The sequence below is a fragment of the Falco naumanni genome, chromosome 1 (genome assembly GCF_017639655.2).
Source record: "Falco naumanni isolate bFalNau1 chromosome 1, bFalNau1.pat, whole genome shotgun sequence".
NCBI classification, from domain to species: domain Eukaryota; kingdom Metazoa; phylum Chordata; class Aves; order Falconiformes; family Falconidae; genus Falco; species Falco naumanni.
In genome coordinates, this window is record NC_054054.1 from 40336496 (window position 1) to 40358671 (window position 22176).

Sequence of the window (22176 nt, forward strand, 5' to 3'; positions counted from 1 at the left end):
GGGGAATGGAAGACCTCTCTAGGTGCATGTCTCAGGGCCAATTTTTGGCCTCTGTTTATCCAGCATTGTTTTCTCCATTGGTGCAGCAGGGATTTACTAAAAATAAACAGGTATTCATGGGAGAGGGTGTGAAGGCAGCTGTTTCCATCGATGCCAATGTTGAGGTACCCATGCTGAAAGCACCGCGAGAGCCAGCCCTATCAGGTCACACAAACAGAGACTTAACCCACATTTGGTGGTTTACTGTTGGACAAGATCTAGGTCGGGAGGACCCACCAAGGAACACCACCAGCAGCTCTCCTCCTATTCCAAAGCACTCTGCTTTCCTTTTCCTTCCTTTGGCAATTCTTACGGATTTCATTCAGCTTTTGCAGCCTTCAAAACGTGGAACAATAGTGGGACAGTGAAGCTCAGGAAGCCGAGGAACAGGAACAATAGCTGCTGCTGTGACCTTTCCCAGCCGTGCTGCCAGACACCCCTTCCCCTTCCCCATCCCCCCTTCTCCAGGAAGTCTAACCTCTCTGTTGGGTGTTTTCCAGGCTGTTGATCTGCTTTTCCATCGTTCTGCACCCAAGGGAAATGCAAGGCTGAAGGTAACAGCCTGATGCAATGCACCAGAGGCATAAAACGTCTTCCATCATTGGCTGAAAGAAGAACCTTGGGGACAAAATTGCACAAACCCCTGTCACGGGAATATCCTTTTCCCCTCTCCTCTCTCACCATAGCCTTGCTGGGTTTCTGGGTCTTTGGAGCTCTGCACACCCCTGGGAAGGCACAGAACACCTTGATGGCAGTGAATCATGGCCGTCAGGGTCTTGGTTGCATGCCAAAGAGAAGATGGAAGGAGCCAGCACCCAGATGTTAAGGACAGTGCTTGTTGTGGGAGAAGAACAACAAGGACATACTGTTAGGACATATCCCCTTCCCTACATGAGTGCTAGGTGCAGAGGGAGCCTGGGAAAGGTCCTGCGCATGGGTCATGGCAATCCCAAGCACTGGGTGTGAAAGGATGGAGAGCAGCCCTGTTGAGAAGGACCTGGGGGTGCTGGTGGATGAGGAGCTGGGTATGACTCGGCACTGTGCGCTCGCAGCCCAGAGAGCCACCCGTGCCCTGGGCTGCATCCCCTGCAGCGTGGCCGGCCGGGCGAGGGAGGGGGCTCTGCCCCTCTGCCCCGCTCTGGTGAGACCCCCCTGCAGCGCTGCCTCCAGCTCGGGGGTCCTCAGCACAGGAGAGACGTGGAGCTGTTGGAGCGGGGCCAGAGGGGACCACGGGGATGGTCAGAGGCTGGAGCAGCTCTGCTGTGGGGACAGGCTGGGAGAGTTGGGGGGGTTCAGCCTGGAGAAGGGAAGGCTGCGGGGAGACCTTAGAGCACCTCCCAGTGCCTAAAGGGGCTGCAAGAAAGCTGGAGAGGGGCTTTTCACAAGGATGTGTAGGGACAGGGCAAGGGGGAATGTCTTTACACTTGAAAGAGGGGAGATTTAGATTAGACACTATGAAGACATTCTTCCCTGTGAGGGTGGCGAGGCGCTGGCACAGGCTGCCCAGAGCAGCTGTGGATGCCCCATCCCTGGCAGTGTCCCAGGCCAGGCTGGACGGGGCTTGGAGTAGCCTGGGCTGGTGGGAGGTGTCACTGCCCATGGCAGGGGGTGGGACTGGGTGATCTTGAAGGTCCCTTCCAACCCAAACCATTCTGTGAGTCTATGATTCTACGAAAGCCTTTGGGAGGCTGGTGGTGCACGGACTGGGATGGGGGCAACGGGCAGGAGCTCTGCAGGGGACTGTCCCACTCAGCACCCTCATGCATTTTAGGGTCTTTCTGGAGGGAAGCCAAGGGGTTTCTAGCAATGCTGACAAACACCAAAGGCGTCCACTTTTCCTTTTGGTGCTTCAGTTCCCACTGCTGATGCCGCCTTAGCAAGCTCATTTCAATGCATGGCCAAGGGCTTAACAAATACAACTGGGGATGGACATGGTGCCAGCTCCCCGGCAGCAATGGGACAGGGCTGGGTAGCGTAACCCATGGCTTAGGGACACCTGCCCATCAAACCCATCTGAGCTTTGTCGATGAGGCCAGCTAAAATGATTCCCAGTTGCTTCAGGGCAGCTGGGTCATGGCCCAGCATATTTACCTTGTCTCCTCTGCTCCGCAGCAGTGAGCAAAGTCCAATTTGATTGGGGGGTGTGTGTGGGGTGGGGGGGTGGGGGGAAATAAATAAGACTTGGAATGCATTCTCACCTGCAGCGGGTTAAAAGCAAGACGTGTGTGGGAGCTCTCGATCCCCCTGTGTGTGCCCACACCAGTTTGCTCTGGGGTCCATTGCAAAGCAAACTGGAGTTTGATGGCATCCCCCATGCCCCCATCCCACCTAAAGGCTGCGGGTTTATGCCACTCTGGGCAAATACCAGCATCATTAAAATAAGATGTATACAAGTGGTTCTATCTTGCTCTCTGCCAGGGATGAGGAGCTCTGGCGATTAACAGGGCCAGTGATGGGTGCAGGGAGCTTGGCTGGCACAGATTGACGTCAGGTGCGGGGGAGCATCATGGAGGGGGGGGGGTGAGAGCAGCAACAGCAAACTGCGTTTTCCTTAATGCTTACTCAAGCGCGTGCCACGCCATGGGGCTTATTGCCTTCTTCCCTGCACTGCCATGACGAGGCAGGAGGATGCAGCGGAAGGATGTGCGGTTAATAGCTTTCAAACCCTGTGGCATTAAACCCTGGCTCCAGATCCTTCCTGCATCACGCCCTTTAATTAGAGATACTTGGAGGTGTTCGTGTGTAGGACCTAAAATCCCTGCTCCAGCATCCTGGTGCTGGAAGCTGGGTGTGCTTCTTTTGTTTTTGTTTTGTTTTGATTTGATTTTTCTTTTGAAGGGAGGTTTTGGGTTTTTTTTTGTTTTGTCTTTTTTTGGGGACAGTTGATTTTCTTTGGTTTGTTCTTTTTGTTGTTGTTGTTGTTGTTTTTGGTGGTTTGGTTTGGTTTTGTGCAGTGATGCAACACACAGCCCCAGGGGCCGGGGAAAGATGTAGTAACAGTAAAATGGGGAAATAAAGGGGCAGGGGTGTTGGGGTGCAGCTCCCAGTGGGGCAAGGCAAGCCCAGGACGGAGGAGGCAGAATTCGGTCTGCGGGAGGGGCTGGGGGCTGTGAATTTTGCGTGTACAACGAATAAAATGTGCCCGTAAGGGTGGTGAGGGTGGCCGTGCTGGTACCAGGATGCGGCAATGCGCAGATGGATGCTGGGTGGAGGGGGGGTTATGTGGGGGGGGGGCGTAACAAGAGGGCGACTGGGGGAGATGGGGGTGCCGGTGGCTCCCCCCAAGGGGTGCCCGGCCGGGGTGCCGCGGTCCTGGGGTGCGGCGGGGCAGGGAATGGCTGTTCCGGAGGGGTTGACATGGGGGTGCAATGTGGGGGCGTGGGGGGCCGGGGCATGCCCATGGGTTCAGACATGTCCATGGGGGCAGCGCTTCGGGGGAGGCCAGGGCACATCGCCCCTGGGATCCGTGGGGTCTGTGTCACACCGCCCCGTGGGGTCTGTGAAGTCCGTGTCACATCGCCCCTTGGGGTCCGTGTCACACTGCCTCAGGGGGTTCTTGGGGTCCATGCCACACCTCTCTGTAGGATTCCGTGGGGTCGTCATCACATCGCCCCGTGGGCTCCCGTGGGGTCCATGTCACACCGTCCCGTGCGCTCCGTGCCACACCTCCCTGTGGGGTTCCGTGGGGTCCGTGTCACACCGTCCCACGGGCTCCGTGCCACGTCGCCCCGTGGGGCTGCAGTGCTTGGACGAGCCCACGCCAGGGCCTGGGGGGGAAGATGCTGGGGGTTGGACGCGCCCATGAGCGGCCCGGGGAGGGGGGGAGTGGAACAGTCGCTGAGCCGGGGGTGTGTGTGCAGGGGCATAAGCTGGGCGATCCCATTCCTCGCCCGAGGGGGGGAACCAGCCGTATCCCCGTCTATGTTTGCGCCCAACTGTTGCCAGCGGTAGAAACCTTTCCGATCCCACTCCGTGTGAGCCGACGAGAGACTCGGCCTGAATCCTTAGACAGCCGGGAAGGCGGAAAGCGCGGGCAGCGGTGCGGCCGCGGCGCTGTGCCCCCCAACCCGCGGCGGGGAGCGCGGTGGTACGGGTGGGGCGGGGCGAGGCGGGGCGAGGCGGGGCGGGGCGCAGCTCCCGCAGTGCTGCCGGCTCCCTCCTGCCGGCACCGCATCGCCGTCGCCATGGCGCTGTGCGGCCGCTCCGCGCTCCTCCCGCCGGCCCCGCGCCCCTCGCCGCGTCGCCCCCGGGCCGCCGGCGCCTTCCTCAGGTAACGGCGGGTGGGGGGGAGCCGCCGCGGAAGGGCGCTGAGGGAGCGGGTGGACGCTGAGGAACTGACAGACAGGGGCCGGGCTTCGGGGCTGCGCTGAGGGGTTCGGTGGGGTGGGGCCGGGCGCTGGTGGGCTCTGAGGGGCCGGGGGTGTGGAGGGGGCCGCGGATGTTGGGGGGATTGCGTGGGAGCGGGGCTGGGGCGGGAGGGCAGCGGCAAGGGGGTGATGCAGAGGGTTTGAGGGAGTGGTTGGGGGCGTTAAGGGGTTTGGGGGGAGTAGCTGGGGTGCTCAGAGAGCTGGGGGGGCAGAGTGGCGAGGAACTAGGGTGTGAAGGGCGTTGGGGTGGGCTGGGGGGTTAGAGGGCTTTGGGGGGGCAGAGGTGGGTGAAATAAAGGAGTTTGGGACATGAAGGAGAGGCTTTTGTGGTGTGCAGGGGGCATAAAGGAGTTTTGGGGGGATTGTAGGGGGTTTAGGCGGTGTTGGGGTGGTTATGGGGGGCTGGAGCATTCGGAGCAGGTCTGAGGGGCTGGGGCTGTGGGGAGGAGCGTGGGCCATTGTGGGGGCAGGCTGATATTGCAGGTGGCTACTGGGGTAGAAGCGTGGATGGCCTCGGCAGGATGGCAGGCAGGAGCCTGACTTGACCTTGTGGGTGTAGGGACCGGCAAATCCTGAATCCGGCTGGTGGAGGGTGTGTGCGAGGCTGCGATGGACTGGGGGCTAGGGGACAAAAAGAGATGGGGACCTTGGAGGGGAGCTGGTTTGGAGAGAGTGGGCTTGGGGTGGTGTTACGGTGGGGAGGTAAGCCTGGGTCTGGTTTGGGAGGGAGTAGGTGTGGGGTTACCTTGGAAGTAGGGAAAAAGGGCTTGTGAAATGTAGGAAAGCCAAACTGGGGTAGGGCTAGCAGAGATTGTGGGGGTGTTGAGGGATTATGGAGAAAAAGGAGAAAGTGTATTTGTGTTGGCACCTGCTGGGTGGCTTGTGGAGAGTGGCTTGAGGGCATGAAGGTAATGACAATCTCTGGGCTTCAGAAATGTGGGGGATAGAGCTTGACAAGAGATGGGGCATGGGGATATGTTAGATGATAGCATTGGCTCTATGAGAGCTCAGGTGTCAGCTCAGGTATCCTTAGGTTGCTAGAGCTCTGTTTCCTTTTAGAGACTTAAGGTGCACCCCTGTGTGTGTTAGACTGCAGTGTATTATCTCAAGTACCTGAACAGAGGAAACGGCCTCATGTTGCACCAGGGGAGGTTTAGGTTGGGTATAAGGAAACATGTCTTCATTGAAAGGGTTGTCAAGCACTGGCACAGGCTGCCTGGGGATGGGGGGGAGTCAGTGTCCCAGGGGATGTTCCAAAAACACGTAGCTGTGGTGCTTGGGGACATGGTTCAGTGGTGGCCTTGGCAGTGCTGGGTTAACGGTTGGTCTCGATGATCATAAAGGACTTTTCCAACTGAAGTGATCCTATGATTCTATTCTGTAGTATCATTAAGAACAAATCAGGAACTGAAGTGCTTGGTGCTTTCAATAGTTACAGCACAATACATGGAAGTATTTACCAGGGTGAAGTCAGATAATAGAGTAACTGGGACATTACATGTAAATTGCAGGCAAACAGCTGTCTAAGCTCTCTGGGTGTTTAAGTGGGTCTATGTTTGCTGTAGATTTTCAATTTTTTTTAAAAAAAAGGTTTTTAGATTTTGTACAAGAAGGGAACAAAAGCTTTTTCATTTTTCAGACAGTATGCCTGTGAAATGAGAAATTCTGTACTGTGAGAGAGAAATGGAGATTCTGTTTGCTTGAAATAGATGAACATGGCTGTTCTGTTCGGTTGTGTTGCCTCTCTGTCTGCAGATAGAAATTGAATTATCGTAAGAGGGAAGGAAAAGTGACCTTTTCAAATACTGTTTTCACTGCATAAATTGATCTTAATTCTTAGTATTTGTTTGTAGTTGGAAAGCATCTAAAATTTCGTGATCAGTAACAAAATACCAAGGCGGTTAAAAAAAAAAAAAAAAAAGCTGGAAGAGAAAATGGTTTCCACTCAAGCCTCTTTCTTTATGAGTAATTTTTGTAATCTGAGATCCTGTTTTAGAGTTGTCATGAGAACATTCAGACTCTCTGTGAACATCTGCAAGCTTTTGAGCTCCACGGAGAGATCCAGACAGCATCTGTAATTTGGCATGTTTGTAGGAGGCATGTCATTCGTTAATTTTTTTTCCTCTTCAACATTCGTTCTTGTGCAGGGTTGTGTTTTTTTTTTTTTCAGGCCAGATGGAGGCAGGGAGGCCAGTGTTTGCAATAAATTTCCCAAGCAGTCAGCAGATACCAGGCAGTTAATAAAAATAACTTAAAACAAAACTATCCGTTACCCTCCTCCCCCTGCCCCCAAGTCCCAAACAGGAATGGAAAAATTCTTAAAGACTATATAAAGAATAGAGAAATGGGCAGAGATAATTCTTGGACTTCTTCCACATACTTCAGAGTTTTGGTCTGCCATATGGTGTGTTGAGAGCTGGCATTTACCAGGGTGAACCTCAGCATTGTAATAACAAAAGCAAGTAAAGAACGGTTTTGTAAATAAAAAGAAAAAATCCCTTAGCTAAGAGATGAGTATTGCCCAAAAAAGGGTATGCCTTTTTAGAAGGTGATGTCATGTTTCATGTCTGGTTTTAGTAGCGAGCATTTTCCTTAAGAATACATGCATATCTGAACAAAATTTCTATTAAATGCTTTTGTTAAATATCACCATCTAGATATATTCGGTAGGGCTCTGGACCCACACAAGTTTGCATTACCTTTATGTAAATCAGAGTAGGCAAATCCTCATTATTAATTACCCATGTTGGTAACATAATACAGCTTAGTTCTCTCCATGTACCTGTGCAAGGAAGTGCAAAATAAATACTTGGGTTAATTTTTATGTTGTCTCTGCCTATATGCCTAATATTATCCTCTAAACCATTCTGGGTTTAATTACATAGTGGTTAAGTATGTGGCTTTTTTTCCCCCCCTGTGGCTTCAGAGGAGTATTTGGTGGGGTGTTTGGGAGCACGGTGGTGCAGGGACGAAAGAGTTGTTGCGGTTTCCCAACCAGTTTTAGCAGGGAACATGTTTGTGTTGAAAGATTAACAGTTTGTATCCATGTGTTCCTTATGTAATTATGTTGAGGTTCAGGATTTTGTAATAGCACAGTTTCACCAAATTTTTTTTTAGGGGATGCACTGTATTTCAGATTTTCAAGGAGAGAGCTAATTTAACTTTCTGATTTACAGGAGGAAAAAAACCAATAAGATAAGCCCCATGCCTTGAATATGGATAATTTTTTACCATGTTGGGGAAGTTGGATGGCTTAGGGTCTGTTGAGTACTAGGCTGGAGCCCAAGTTAAGAGATATGTGGGACTATGTGTTTGATAGGAATAGAAAGGTAGAAAAAGTGCTAGGGAAGGAAAAGCAGTCAGGGAGAGAATCAGAGCTATTGCATTAACTCTGCTGCCTGTGGAGCTTCAGCTGAAGTTACCTCTTCGTGGTCGTTCGGCTTGAACTGATGGCAAAGCATCTGGCTTTGTGTTTTGCAGTGTGGCTGCAGTGGTTGTGGTCTAGTGGTGGGCTCTGAAAGTAAATTTAGTCTTAAGGCACTGTAGCTTAACATCTCTGGGGAGACCTTACAGTGGCCTTTCAATGCTTAAAGGAGGCTGATAAGAAAGGTGGGGACAGACTTTTTTTAGTAGGGCCTGTAGGGATAGGACAAAGGGTGATTTTAAAATAAAGATGGTAGATTTAGATTAGCTATTAGGAAGAAATTCTCTTACTGTGTGGGTGATGAAGCACTGGACCAGGTTGCCTAGAGCAGCTGTGGATACCTCATCCCAGGCCAGGCTGGATGGGGCTTGGAGCAACCTGGTCTAGTGGAAGGTGCCCCTGCCCATGGCAGGGTGTTGGGACTAGGTGATCTTTGAAGGTTCCTTCCAATCCAGATAATTCTATGATTCTGATTTTTGCTGAAGTGCCAGACACTTACCTTGTTTTCTTGATCAGAGATTGAGTGATGGCAGCATAATTACACTCAAGCTGCTGGTCTTTCCTGCTTCTTCAAATACTGTTGTTTTTTGAGGGTGAATGGTTGGCATCAATAACATGCTGCAATTTAAGAAATGAAAGTACAGACCTGGTATTTGTTAATGAGCTTGTTAAAACAGAGAATGTGTCAAGGCTGCAGGTCAAACTGGCATGTATGGATGTGTAGGTCGTGGACAACTCTATCATTTGATTGCACCCATGGAAGAACTTAATTTCTAGTCCATTAGCTGATACTGAGGTCCAATCTGTGAGTTGCTTAACCTAAGGCTGCACTATCCAGCATGGTTATAGAAGATGCCAGCATGAATCTTGGTGTAGTTACTTAATAAATAATACCACTCTTTAGATACGTTGAAGTGTCAAAGATGCTGAGCAAGCTTGTAATTTGCAAATGGCATCAGGTACTCTCAGACATTTAGTAAGAAGAGATTCATGCTTGTTCCTGTGTGCTTTGAGGTGTCTGAATTACAGAATTGAATATTACTATTAAGGTCAAGAAGCAAGAATCTGGTCCTGTAAAATGCACACAGAGCTGCAATTTTTCCCTTTACCATCATTTTTAATATTACATAGAGTCATTTAAGTTAGAAAAGACCTTTCAATCATGAGTTGAACTGTTAACCCAGCACTGCCAAGGCCACCACTGAACCATGTCCCCAAGCACCACAGCTACATGGTTTTTGAACACCCCCAGGGATGGTGACACCCCCGTCCCCAGGCAGCCTGTGCCAGCGCCTGCCAGCCCTTTCGGTGCAGAATGTTCCCTCACACCCAATCTCACCCTCCCCTGGCGCAACGTGAGGCCGTTTGCTCTCGTCCTGTCGCTGGTTCCTGGGGAGCAGAGACCGACCCCCCTGGCTACAGCCTCCTGCCAGGCCGTTGCAGAGCCACCGGGTCCCCCCCAGCCCCCTTCTCTGCAGGCTGACCCCCCCGCCCCCCCAGGCTGGTGCCCCAGCCCCTGCCCCAGCCCCTGCCCGGCTCTGGACACGCTCCAGCCCCTCAGTGTCTGTCTGGCCATGAGGGGCCCAACGCTGAGCCCAGGATTCAAGGTTCAGTGCTACTTTCTGTTGCTAAACATGCCAAGTGTTTTTTTGAGGTTGGTAGATTTCCTATTTGCAATCAAGTTCCCTGTGTTCATTGTAGAGAAAAGTTGAAAACAGCTGGAAAATTGTCATGTATTTTGAGGTGGGTGAATGTCATTGCCTTGGGTGATTGCCAAGCAGTAAAAGTTGTTTTGGTGAGCTAAGAAAAAAACCCAACAAACAACAACACCTGAGAAAGTATGTTATTGTTGAAAACTAGTCCATTTCAGATAAGCTACTTTTGAAATCAGTGAGATTCTGAGAGTCTTTATCTGTCTGACTTCAGGTTTCTGTTTTCACAGAAATGTTCAAGATGGAGATTGTGTGAGACTGGGGGAAATAAGCAGACAATAATAATGTTTCTGGTCAAAATTGTGAGGTCAACAAGAGGCCCATGAAAAATAAACTTCATTTTTTTTGGGGGGGGTGTGGGGTGGGGAAAGTAGAGTGGAAACAGATGGTAGTAGCAGCAAGTTAACAGGAAGTGAGATTTGCGGAAAGAAACTGTTTTATCTTTCCATTTTATTTATTTATTTTAATATCAAGTACTTACTGTCAAAACCAGTGTCTGTCTTGGGTAGACAGCACAAATCTATTCAAGTCACTTCCTGAAGATGAACCTTGTTAATATGAGGATTTGCACAGGCTTGCCAGGGATGTCTCAGGTTTTGCCCCTTGTTCACTGTTATCTGTCAAAGCTTTACTGTGTGTGGGTTTTTAAGACTGCCTAGCCTTTGTGGGGGAGGAGCGTAACATCTGCCAAGATGAAGCAAAACGTAGTCAGCGTGGTGAAATCACATCCTTTGTCAGCTGAATTGCATGTTAACCATAGCTGCAGCCATCCCAGATGTATGGTAAGCCATCCTGTGGAAATCAATTGGGAATTGATCAGGGATCAGTGGTAATATCGTTGCTGTGTTAGTACCACTGGATTACAATATTACGTAGAGGAAACTTGCACACAGAATAAATTCAGCTAGCAAGAAGGGATGCAGAGGAAAGTAACAAGTTGTGGACACATATATAAAATCAAAATTCTGTGTGGCGTTACTTAAAAAAATGTGTTTGTTCTTCCTGATTGAGGAAGGCACTGTTAATATTCTCTGTATTTGCTAACATACATGGCTTGCAGCACCGTGTCTGTTACTAAGTTGTGACAGGCTAGACTGTTGTAAAGCAAGGTACTTTGCATAATTAGTATGAAGACGTGAACAGATGAGCACTAATTCTTAGAAGTTAATGATTGTCAATTATCTTCCTCCTTTTTTGGATCTAGTCCAAGATTAGCAGAATATAAAGTACCTCAACATATAGTTTCTTAATTGGCCCAAGCACACTTTATTGCCAGATGCCACCTCAAAATGTGGCTTTGCCTTCTGCCCTGCCTTCATCAGCAGTCAGATCAGCTTGCTTATATGTTGGTTTTGGTTTTTTTTTAATTCCTGGGCTGGAGTTTGTTTGGATCCATAAGCTGATCTGACTTTACACATGGCTTCAAGATGGTTAGTGCAGATACAAAGGCAGTGAGAAGGGTGAGACTGTCCTTGCAGCACTGTAGACTCTTACTGGCTTAAGAAGATGTAGAAACTGCATCTTCTGTTCATGCTGTTCATGAAAGTGCATGCTGGAAAAAATCTCACTTCACCTACTTCAACTTCTTATCCACAGCTAAAGAAGCCTGGTTGTCTGTGGTTGTCTCGTTGGATATAGTTGGATAAGTAGTTTGCAGCTTATGTCTTGTCCAGGTCTTACTGAAGTCCAGGAATTTGGGGCTTCCTTAGAAGGGCTTCATGTAAATGTGTTTTCGAACACACCTAATGATGTTTTTTCAGCAGCAAGCTACTGTGAAATTTGGTTGTGGTTATGTGTGGGTGGATCCAGAACCACATCTTCCAGGAACACTTCCTAAAGCCCAGAGGGTTATGCTGTTGTGTGGAGTTTGTTCTTTGTTGTTTCTGTTTGAAATTGTGTTGCTGTGGTAAAATGAAAAGGAGTTAAAAGTCAGAACCCTTGTTAGGGCGCTTGCTTTGGAGGCGGGAAAAGTCATGGATTTTTGTTCCCAGGACAGTTTCTTTGTTTTTGTCAGATGACTGTTTAATGTGAAATGCAAGAAAATGCCATTTTTTCCCCTCTGACTTTTATACACAGTTTAGCCTGTATTGTTTAAAAGCATGTAGTAAGAATTCTAATTATTCTTGTCACTATTTCTGAATAATGTCTTTCTTCAGACACAGAAGTCTTCTGTTTTTAATGGAAGCCTTTGAATGTAATGTTTTATACACACTTGAAATGATGTTGAAAATATTTCTGTGAAGAAATATTCTTTAAATGAGGCAAGGAAAAATATTTTGTTGAAGGCTGTTTAATATTAAGGTTGAAATAAACATCTTTATGGTCATACATCTCATTACAAAATAATGAACATCTAATTTGCCCTGTGCTTTTTTTCCTTTTTATATCAGGACTGTCTCCTGAAGGAAATGTGCCACTGACATTAAACTTTACTTGGCAGAAGCTTTTTAGCAGCTTATTCTGAGAGGTTTATGTATTTTTAAGGGGTGCAGCAAAGTTATAGTTTCTTTGCAAGATACTGAAAGTAATTCTAGGAGAGTAAAGTTCTGAATCTTAAATCAAAATTTAAGGAAGGAAAGAAATACCCAACCTAGAATAAACGTGCAACTACTTTCCTCCCCCAGTTCCTCTTTCCCTTTCACCCTGACCATGGTTTGCTTGAACAGATCAGGAAACACTTTCACAGAGCTAAAGAAGACAAAAACTGTCTGTATTTTGCTTTTTTCTTCCGGTCTTGTTGCACAGACTTACAACACTACTTTGTTTTAAGTTATAAACGTATTTGATCAGATCTGCCCTTTGTTGAACCTGTTAGTGTGAAATTAAGATTTAAAGATTTTAGGAATAACTTACCTTGTATTGTATAATAATGTTTCTTTTAATAAATGGGAGTATTTTTCCCCATGAGTTTCTTACAAGCAGTTTCCATACTTGTTCCTTGTCAAATTGAGTTCCCATCATTCCTTTCTTTTAAAAGTGGTCAGTAAGGGGAGGGGAGGATAGCAAAATTAAGGTATGTATTCATGGTCTGCTTGTAATGCATAACAGGTTTTAAAAATATTTTGCAATCCAGAAGAACCTGTCTTTGGCTGGAGGGCTGCTTACATTTGCCTTGAGAGTAACAGTTGAACACAGGTAGTAGAAGGATTTTTGCATCTTGTTTCTGAGGAGTTGAATTAGAATCTACCTTTTATGCGTTCATATCGCAAGTGTTCATAGTTGTTTTTTCTGATGACAGTTTCTTTTCTCACTGAGCAGAAGCAGAAAGATGCATCCCCTGATATGGTAAATGATTTAATAAAAAGCAGTATGGAAGCTGCTTGTGTCATTGCAGAAGTCCTTTGGCATGCTTTCTCACAGTCCTTTTACTCTGTCCTTTAGATAGTCTTGGGAAGCATGGGCTTCTCTTAAGCAGTCCTTTGCAGGTGGGTTCAGAAGTGTATTTGTTTTCATGCGGGCTTTCTACATCAAGTTGCTTCCATTTTCTTGTATTTTACAGAGGCTCTAGCAATACTACTTGCCCACAGATGGTCCTTAAATGACTATACGCTTGTTTGCATACTAAAGATGAAATAAGTCAAATTTGTTTGTAACCACAGTGAAGAGCCTAGTAACTTTCTGCCCTTGATCTCGTGACATGAGGAGCATAAAAATAATAGCACTGTGTAGCTTGCCATCATCTCTCATCTAGGTAGTCTGAGGTCCTGCTTAGTGGTGAGATGAAAATCTTCCAGAATAAGCTACAAAACCTTAAGTTTGGATAGCTGTGAGATTCAGTTTTAGGTGAGGTTTTAAAGAACTTCTAATTAGAAGTTGCTAAAACGTGCAGCAGAAAGTTGTGTTTCTTTCACAAACTTTATGACATCACCTACCTGGGCAAGAGCATCTGATAGTGCCTAATTGTGTCTTTTTGCTGTCATCGGTGGATTTAATGTCTGTTTCTGTGTCTAAGACCGGATCAAAATATCTATTCATACACACAGTGGACTGTGATACAGTATAGCATATAATATGAATTGGGAAGTTTTAGGCAAAAAGAATAATTGAGGGATTGAGAATTCAAATAGGCAACCTAAAAATGGGGAAAAATAGAATTGGTTTGCACTAATTTTGTACTCCCCATGACAAATGTTTAAATGTCTGTCCTTTACTGCAGATGTTCAGATTGCATTTAGATTAGCTATAATGTAAACCTTCTGTGTGCATTCTGTCTTTCAGAGAAAGTAGAGCATGATAATTGTAGTAGCACTGAAAAGATTTATTTGCTTTTTACTTGACAGAAGTTACTATGAAAATAGGAATACTTGACCTTACTTTCTTGTTTGAGATGATCATAAATTTAGTTCTGTTTCAGTGTTTCTCTAAGAGACATTTGTTTCCTAGAGCTGAACAGCTCATACTTATATAAACAAGGCTATAAACAAGAAATACATTCAGTAATACCAGCAGTGAAATTCCTTGCCTTCTATCTGTATTAAAACAAGCTCACAAAATGTTGCCTAGAAGCAGAAATTATATTGCTCTTTGTCTGGCTATTGTAGCTGAATTTTTTGTCTGGCTTAAAGACACATTGGACAATCAAATTCAACTTTATTATATAAACAATTAATTTTGATTATGAAAATCTTGGCAAGACTTGGTATGGTTTCGTTTCTTTTTAATGTAGATATTAAAGATTATATTTTAGGCTTCTAAACTTCCCTAACTTCATTTTAGGAAAATGTCATGGTTTTTATACAGAAGTCATGAGAGAGGCAATGTGTATCTTACGAAGATGATCTAGTTATTTCTTTGGGTATATAAGGGGGGAAAAGTTCCTACTTTTATGATTGCATTAAGTAGTATTTATTTAGAGTTGTTTTGAGCTGTGTGGTTGACTTTGGCTGAAAACCCACTAGTATAAGTTTGTTAATTGTTCTTGCAGAAAAGAAGTCTTTCTTACAAAGTGACACTCTTCTAGAGTTCAGCTTTTGCTATGTTAAATGAGAGTATTGGCTTTATATTTTTGCTTTATGGATGAAATAAAATTATAGTGGGTAATGCCAGATTGAAGGAAGAACTGTAGCACCTGAAACTTAAATAATAAGAGAAAATCTCCTGGTCAGGAGCTGTCTCTTGGGGTGTTTGCTAATAATTGCTTTCTCTTTCCTGTCTGAAAGTTCCCTTGGTTCTGCATTTCTGCTAATGTATGTGCTTGTAATAACGACAGGGTGACCCATTTGGGTTTTGTGATACTGGTAGGCAAAAGCATCACCGGGACACTGCGGATAGCATGACACTGGTGCTTTGTTAGCTGAGGACGTGGATGAGACCCTTCAGGTTTGCGAGTGGAAACCGTTCTCTCTGCCTTCCCCCCATCTGTCCTACACCGGTATCATGCTTTTCACTTTGATCTTGTAAGAAGTCAGGGATGTGTCTGTGTTACATAGTTACACAAGGTGGAAGCCATCTGATGGTGCTGGAGGTGCTGAAACATCTTCAGCAGATTTCTCTTGGGGTGTAGGAGCTACTGCGGTCCCTTCCCTTGTTAGTTTTCTGCTTGGGTCACGTGCCCCGTGTTGCTGTGCTCTCCACTTCTCTGGTAGAGAAAGGAATGTTGCTGGCTTGGTGAGAAGGACCCTGAACAGACATTTTTGCTAGAGATTAGAGATTAACAGGGTGCTTGGTTAGGAGGGGTAGTTACAGGTTCTAATCTTCTCTCAGGGCTGTGTTCTTCATCTTTCAGTGGACAAAAATAAATAATCTGGGGATAGTTTGATATGAGGTCTAAATGTATTTCAAACAAAAGATACCCAAGTTGAAGTGTGTCCACTTAGCCTTTTTTCCTTTATTATATAAACTATGTCAACTCTTTAGCCTACCAAATTTGAGCACTTTGAAACACTGACCTTAAGGATGAATTCTCTTTCTTTTGCAGTTGCAGCCGCCTTCGAAACATTCAGAGTATCCTGACACAGAGCAGCAAATCGCAACCTGATGGAATCCTTTGTGTTTTAGGTTAGTTTTACTCTTCCCTGCCCACCCCCCTTCCCTTTTTGTTTTCCCTGTACTGATAAAGATATCATGAGTTTCAGAAAGATGAAGATCATCTGCTTCCTGCCCCAAGCCCCAGCCCTGTTTCTCAGGGAATGGACAGCTATCTGATTGTTACATTGTTACTTAAGCCTGTTTACTAATTTCAGGCAAACTTGGTACAATAGTAATAATATCAACATTCTTGCAAGGCTGATGAAAATTCAGTGGCTGGACAGAAAAGAGTCTTTTTTTTAAATGTCCAAATAGAAGGAAAGATGGAGAGAATTTAATGCATATCTAAGTGGACTAAACATTCAGCTGTCTAGGCAGGGTTTGCTTTCGAGCTGGTGCTTGGCATAAAAGCTCAAGACTGAAAGCACGTGTGTTGCAGCTGATTTTCCTGTGGAGGCTGGGAAGTGGAAGGGATTAGAAGGTGCTGAGGTTAAGGGAGTGGAAAAGAGCAGAGGAGTGCCAGGGCCGGGGATTGTGATATGCAGAGCTGTGGAGGGTGGTGGATGTGAACAGGCTTGGCTTATAAGGTGGGGGGATGGGGGGGAATAACTAGAAAACTGACAGAATTAATAAAACTTGAATTTAAGGAGAGGGAGGTCTTGCCTCAGGAGAAGTAATTCAAAATACATTTCAAGAGTCACATGAGAAACCCAGAAAGCAGTTACAAGTTAAATGGTGGCAGATAAACAGCATGTGGTTTCAGTGCTTCTTCTGGGGTTGGGAGAAAAGAGTGATACGAAATAAAGCTGCATGTGCAAGTATTCTGTAGGAAAGTAACAGGGGTTTTTGTACTGCTTTAATATCATTTCTGTATGTAACATTGTCTCTTGTTTCTTAGTATATAATCACTATCAAGACACTAAAGGAAAAAATCAGGAGTGGTGATTGAAATTCCTTAGAGAAAAGGACTAAGGAGTGATTGTTTAAATAATGTATTGCAGTTAAAGATGGAGAAATCTAACGTAGCCCTAAAGAAGCTATGTGTAGTAACAGGCTTGCATTATGAAATGATACAACAGCCTGTTTTTCAGGGTTTTTTTTTGGGGGGTGGGTTGGTTATTTTTTTTTAAACAATGTAGCAAGAAAACTTGAAGAAGCTCATTTATTGAGCCACAAAAATATTGTAAATGTGTATAACCTAGTTCTCTTATGGTTGATGCTAACTGTATAGCATGACTCATCCTAGCCCACATTCTTTAGGGTAAGAGTTTAAGAAGTCTTTGGCTAAGTAGCAAATTTACAGCTAGAAGGCCTATTAAGGTCACTGTGTCACCCTTCCAATGAAACTTAATCATACAGGATAAAGTACTTGGTTTTTTACCTTTGGTGCTAGAGTCTAATTTCATAAAATATGTAAAGTTATGCCATCTTGCCATTGACACTGTAGTATTTCTTGACCGTTTTTAACTCTGAAGTCAGTTCCAAGCAAAGAGTGGTTACTCAAGACATTGTACAGCTTTAGGGAAAGCATTACAGGCAAAAGGAATTGCTTTGTGTAATCCTCAGTGTGGAGTATTTAAGTCCATGCGTAAGACCATACCTCTTAATAAATAAACATTTGTGTTATAGGAATACAGCAAGTGTGTTTTGTTATTAGACTTGTGCTTTGCACTAATCTTTCAGCACCCACAATGAGACTGTTGTCTAATCTGACCTGTCTAATGTAGCCTGTAGAATTTCTTGCATAACTTATGATTAAGCAGGCATGTCAGTCTGTTATAAAAACATTAAATCTGTCTTCAAATGCAAGCTTCAGATGACAAAAAATATGTAGTCTTACATTTTTAGTCCTGTTGACTTGTATGGAAAACATACTCGTAACTTTTTTTACAGTCAGTGCATGTTATATTTCACTTGGCTGTCTTTAATGACCTAGAATTAATGCTTTTCCCTCACTCCAACTTTAATTTTACATACTGGGCTGTGAGATAAAAACAATATAAACTTTTATAGCTTTGCTTCAAGTAGATTAGTATTTATACTGAAACTAAAACCAGCATTGTGAAATTCCAAAGAGCGATGAGAACTGACCGATTATTGATACAATTATTTAAATATAGTTATAACTGTTGTTTTTTTTTTAAATAATGCTCTTACCTTATTTTAAAGTGGTTGAATGGTAGCGTTCCTGCATTCTTTGCTGGGGAGAAAAGGTATCGAAACTGACAGGAAAAAGGAATTTGAAGGTTGGCATGTCAGACATCTTTAAAAAGCTGTGATATCTCAGCTGGAGTGTGTTGCTGTTAAAGCTGCTAAGAAAACAGTATATCAAACAAATTATACTCTAAACTATTTCTCTTAACAGTGGTGTTTCTTGCATCTTACCTCCCAACAGATTTTCAGCTCATGGTTAAGTTGATCCAATTTCTGAGGATACGTATTTAGTTTCAGTAGGGTACGTCTAGACATCTGACTGTAGTTGTTGTTATTCCCATTGTAGATCAGACTGTTTCAAAGTTCATCATAGCTAAGGTAAACTTTTACAGACCTTGATATTTAATTTCTATCCTCCCTGAAGAGGACTGGAATGCTTTAGAGGCTGTACTCTTTAAGTTTATTTTATCTTGGTTCTGTTCGTGTATTACTATGTTTTTAGATAACTTTTTTTTTCTCTCTCTGATACACCCATCCCACACAGAGCTCTTGTGCTTAGGATGTGGGAGAAACCTCACTAGCATTTAGTATCCTGTGCTGATTGTTCATCCAATTCCCTTTCCAAATAGGGACTATTTTAATGATTATTGTGTCACTTCTGATGGCAATTCCACAACTGCATGTGGCTTTTGGGCAAATATCTAAAGGTGATCTGTCCATTCTCCAGCTTCACCTTTCTGCTATTTGCCTGGTGTCCCTAGAGCTCACGTGGCTGTTTAATGTGTTATGGAACAACTTTTCTTTGTTTTGATATTTGAGACTGGCTGGGACAAAGAGCAGGACTCTCTTTACCTGCAGGCTATGTTTATGTCAGCTTAGCAACTGTGAAATTACAGACATGAGAGGTGTCTGGGGTGAATGCTTTTTGCTGTGCAAAAGGGGAGTCTCAGCCTGCCCCTGAACTGCTCCTCTTCCCTTTCCTCTTTTTCCCTCCCCACATGCAGTTTGCGTCAGTGCTGGTGGTTGTTTGATATGTTGCACCCACTTCATCTTACTGAACAGACAGATTTATTTCCCCCCCCTACCCTGTATTTGGCCAGACTAGTTTTCTGCCAATTTAGCAAACTAAATCAGCTCACTGAGAGGTCAGATGAGCACTGACTGAAGGAGAAGGAGCAGGAACAGCTCTGTGGGCAGCAGGGAGCTGTTCAACTGAGTCATTGTCTAACTACACCCTTGTGATGAGTTGGGAATAGGCTGGGAGTTACTAAACTCAGCTGGAGACAGGCGTGGGGTTTCCTAATTCATAGCCTTCCCCATTGTTCTGTTGAGGACTCCTGATGTGCTTTCTGGAGGTATCTTATCTTTGTCATTGTTTCATTTCCTGTTTATTTTCCGCTAACTATATCTGTTAATTTAACTTCATATGTTTCTGTAGTATACTATTAAAGCCTCAGTATGAAAGCTCCTGTCTGTACTGGATACTTAAAAAAAAAAAAAAAAAAAAGCCCCAACCAAACCACATAACCCAAGTATTCTGCAGGGCTAATTGTTTTATGGTAAGCTGATGCCTTCTCTGCTAGCCTATCAGTGTTCTGCAAGCAATATTTACCCATGTCCTTTATTGTACGAGTTGTTTATCAGCTGTCCTCCTTGTTAACATCATCTTTTTGATGTTAACATCTTGTCTTGTCTTCCCCTCCTTCTGTTGCTAACTTAAAAAGCAGGGTTTTGGTGTTTAGCTTTAAAGATCTTCTATACTTCAAGCCTGAAGAGCTCGTGCACCCAGATAAAAACTCAAACTCTTCAAGTCATGCTGACATCTTAACTTTTTTTTTTAAAGGAGGAGTTTCTCATTTTTTTCTGCTCTTCCAGATTTTATAATCATCTGTTCCTTTTTCTGCTTGACTGTGTTAGCCTGTCCTTGAGCACACTGCCTTGGCCACTTAGCCTTAGGCTTTGGAAACCCCACCTGTAAACCTGATAGAAAAAAGTGCAAATGCCATGGCTGCTTTCATCCACACTGTTTGGCCTGTAGTTAGAGGTGCCTTGTTAGAGTAACGTTTGATAAGATAGGTGATGTTTGCTTGCAAAACAGAAGTAATGCTGCTTGCAGAACAACTGATCTACAACTGATCTACAACTGAACAACAGCTTGCTGCCACTGAAAGGGACTATCAGAACTCCTGCTTTGTGCCAGGATTATTGCTCATCTGCCTTCAAAACTTGCCTCAGTTAGGCAAGTGATCAGTAAGACAGGTTATTTTCAGGACATTGTGTGTGCTAGCTTTCTAAGGCTGTAGCTGGTTTCAAGGAGACTGATTATGTTCAAATGGAATTCCCTCGAACAAAGGGATGGTTCTTCCTGGAAGAACAGAGTCTCCACGCTTGATTGTAGTAACTAAAACCCCATGGAGACATGGGGGCTTTGGCACCAATATTGGTGTGTCAAGTCCGGTGGAATTCTAGGTTACATTGGTATGCATGCTTTGATGAGGCTGGAAATGTAAATAAAGAGACAGTGTGCTGTCCCTCTCATCCCTCTCTTGCATCCCCTCTGTCTTAGAGTTCCCAGATTCAGGGCAGTCTGGTTATGCAGAAAATTATTGGCACAGCAAAGACAGAATGTTGCAGCAGAGGGGAAAAATGAGTTGACTGGGTCTGAACATTCTTGAGATGAGTCTTATGGATGCCATGGACCTGAGTTACAGATTGGCTGCTAAGGCTTTTGATATTCTGTCAATGGATGCTTTCAAACACACCGCATTGACTTGTTTTAAAAAGATCATGCTCCCAGGACATATGTACATGAATGGGAGATCAGTGATTGAAGCTGGATAGAGGAATGAGGATTCAAAGATTGTGTCAGGAAAGATTTTTGAGGGCTGAGAAGGCCGGGGCAGGTGTGATGCAGCTTTCCTTTTTTCCACCACAGTTCAAGGAGTGCAGTGCGCACAACAGTGTGTTATTTGTGCTGTTAATTGTGAAGCCATGAGTGGGGAGCAGTACTACAGAGTTTCATAGCTTCAGCTCAGTTTGAAGTGTTTGTATTTGTCTCTTCTGTAGCCTTAGACCAAATATCTGATACCTTGGAATATACATGAGCTATCCAAAGGTCATTTACTAGACAAGCAAGGGAGTTTATTAAGTTATAGGATTCAGTAGCTGGATGCAGACAGGGCATCTGGTTAGCACTTCAAAGCTGAAGCATAACATAAAAAAAGTAACATAATTGGGAGAACCTGGGGTTTGTTCCAGTTTCTGGTAAGCTCAGATGACTGCAGTATTTTGGTTTCCGATGTAAGTCCTGAAACCCAGATGTTCAGGCTGTGCTATTACATTATCAGTGTGCTGATCTCTCCTTTGGACAGTGGTAACAATTTTTTATTTGCTGGCAACCATCCAACTGTACCTTAATGTAACTTGGTAGGAAAACTTGCTGTTGGTCTTTATCAGAAATCTTATAGCAAGGCAAGACTGGTGGGTGACCTTTGTCAAGTGTGGGTGTCAGGCATGCTGCTTCATGCATGGTTTTACTTCTGGAGAAAACTTGGTTTATTACAGCAGAATTAGGAATTATGACTGTGACTGTCTTCCAGGGAGATGAAAATACTTCCTAAATCTGTGGCTTGTTTTCTTTCTTGTATTTATCTTCTATTTCTTTGTGCTCCAGATCTTCAGTTGTTTTAATTTTATTTTCCCAAGGACCTGTCTAAGAATTTACTTGGAAGCTGTTTGTATCCCGTATGTTTTGTCAGAATATCTTTTCATGATTTGTTAGAAGTCTGCACTGGCTTTCTGGTGACTCAGGGATTGCAGTATAATACTGATAAGATAATGTTTAATCATGTAGTCTAAAGCAGGAGATTTAGGTCACAGGATTAGTTTGTTAGGAAGCTTCAATCAAGAACATATTAATTAGAATTCATACTGCATACAGACAGATGTTTAAGTTTGAATTACTAGATAAAATTGTACTTTTGTTGATGCGGAGTACTGCAGAAAACTAGACTTAATTTTTTTTAAGCAATGCCTGTGTATTTTAGGTCAAGGGTTGAACGTCAGCATGTGCCAGCGAACTTTCCCCTACCCTGTTTTCTCAGTAAGTTCAATAGGCATCTGTGCCCACTGACTATGTGAGGGGGTTAAGTTAATGCTCCTGTTTTATTTTCTTATTAGGGAATAAAACAAACTCTTCAGGTGTACAATATTAGGACACATGACACTTCATGTATGGTTTTGCTTTTGCAGGAATAGATAGTCGATACAATGAAGGTTGCAGGGAACTGGCAAACTACCTGCTTTTTGGCTTGTATAGCCAGAATAACAACGACTTTGAAAGAACTGGATTTCCTGAAGAAGTTCTTGATGGTAATCTGCTTAACATTTTTACTTATTCTTCAGTCTTTCTGGAGGGAGGGTAAGCAGAAAAAGGGGAAAACCTCAAAAAAAGTAAGTCAGTAAATCTCTGAGTGTATATATACTCATAAAAAATGGCTCGTAAAAACGCTGC

General features: G+C 44.5%; 1 protein-coding gene across 2 annotated transcripts in view; it reads left to right on the plus strand.

Moving 5' to 3' along the window:
• Positions 1-4175: 4175 nt before the first annotated feature.
• DNAAF9 (dynein axonemal assembly factor 9) overlaps positions 4176-22176 on the plus strand; it is a 79048-nt gene continuing 61047 nt past the window's right edge. Inside the window, exons 1-3 of one of the 2 annotated variants that reach the window (XM_040590852.1) lie at positions 4176-4309; positions 15460-15539; positions 21915-22034. In XM_040590852.1, coding sequence (XP_040446786.1) covers positions 4224-4309; positions 15460-15539; positions 21915-22034 — 286 coding nt within the window. In that variant the 5' untranslated portion in view covers positions 4176-4223. Of the gene's footprint in view, positions 4310-10274; positions 10325-15459; positions 15540-21914; positions 22035-22176 lie in introns of those variants that run through there. The other variant, XM_040590862.1, reaches the window with a different exon arrangement.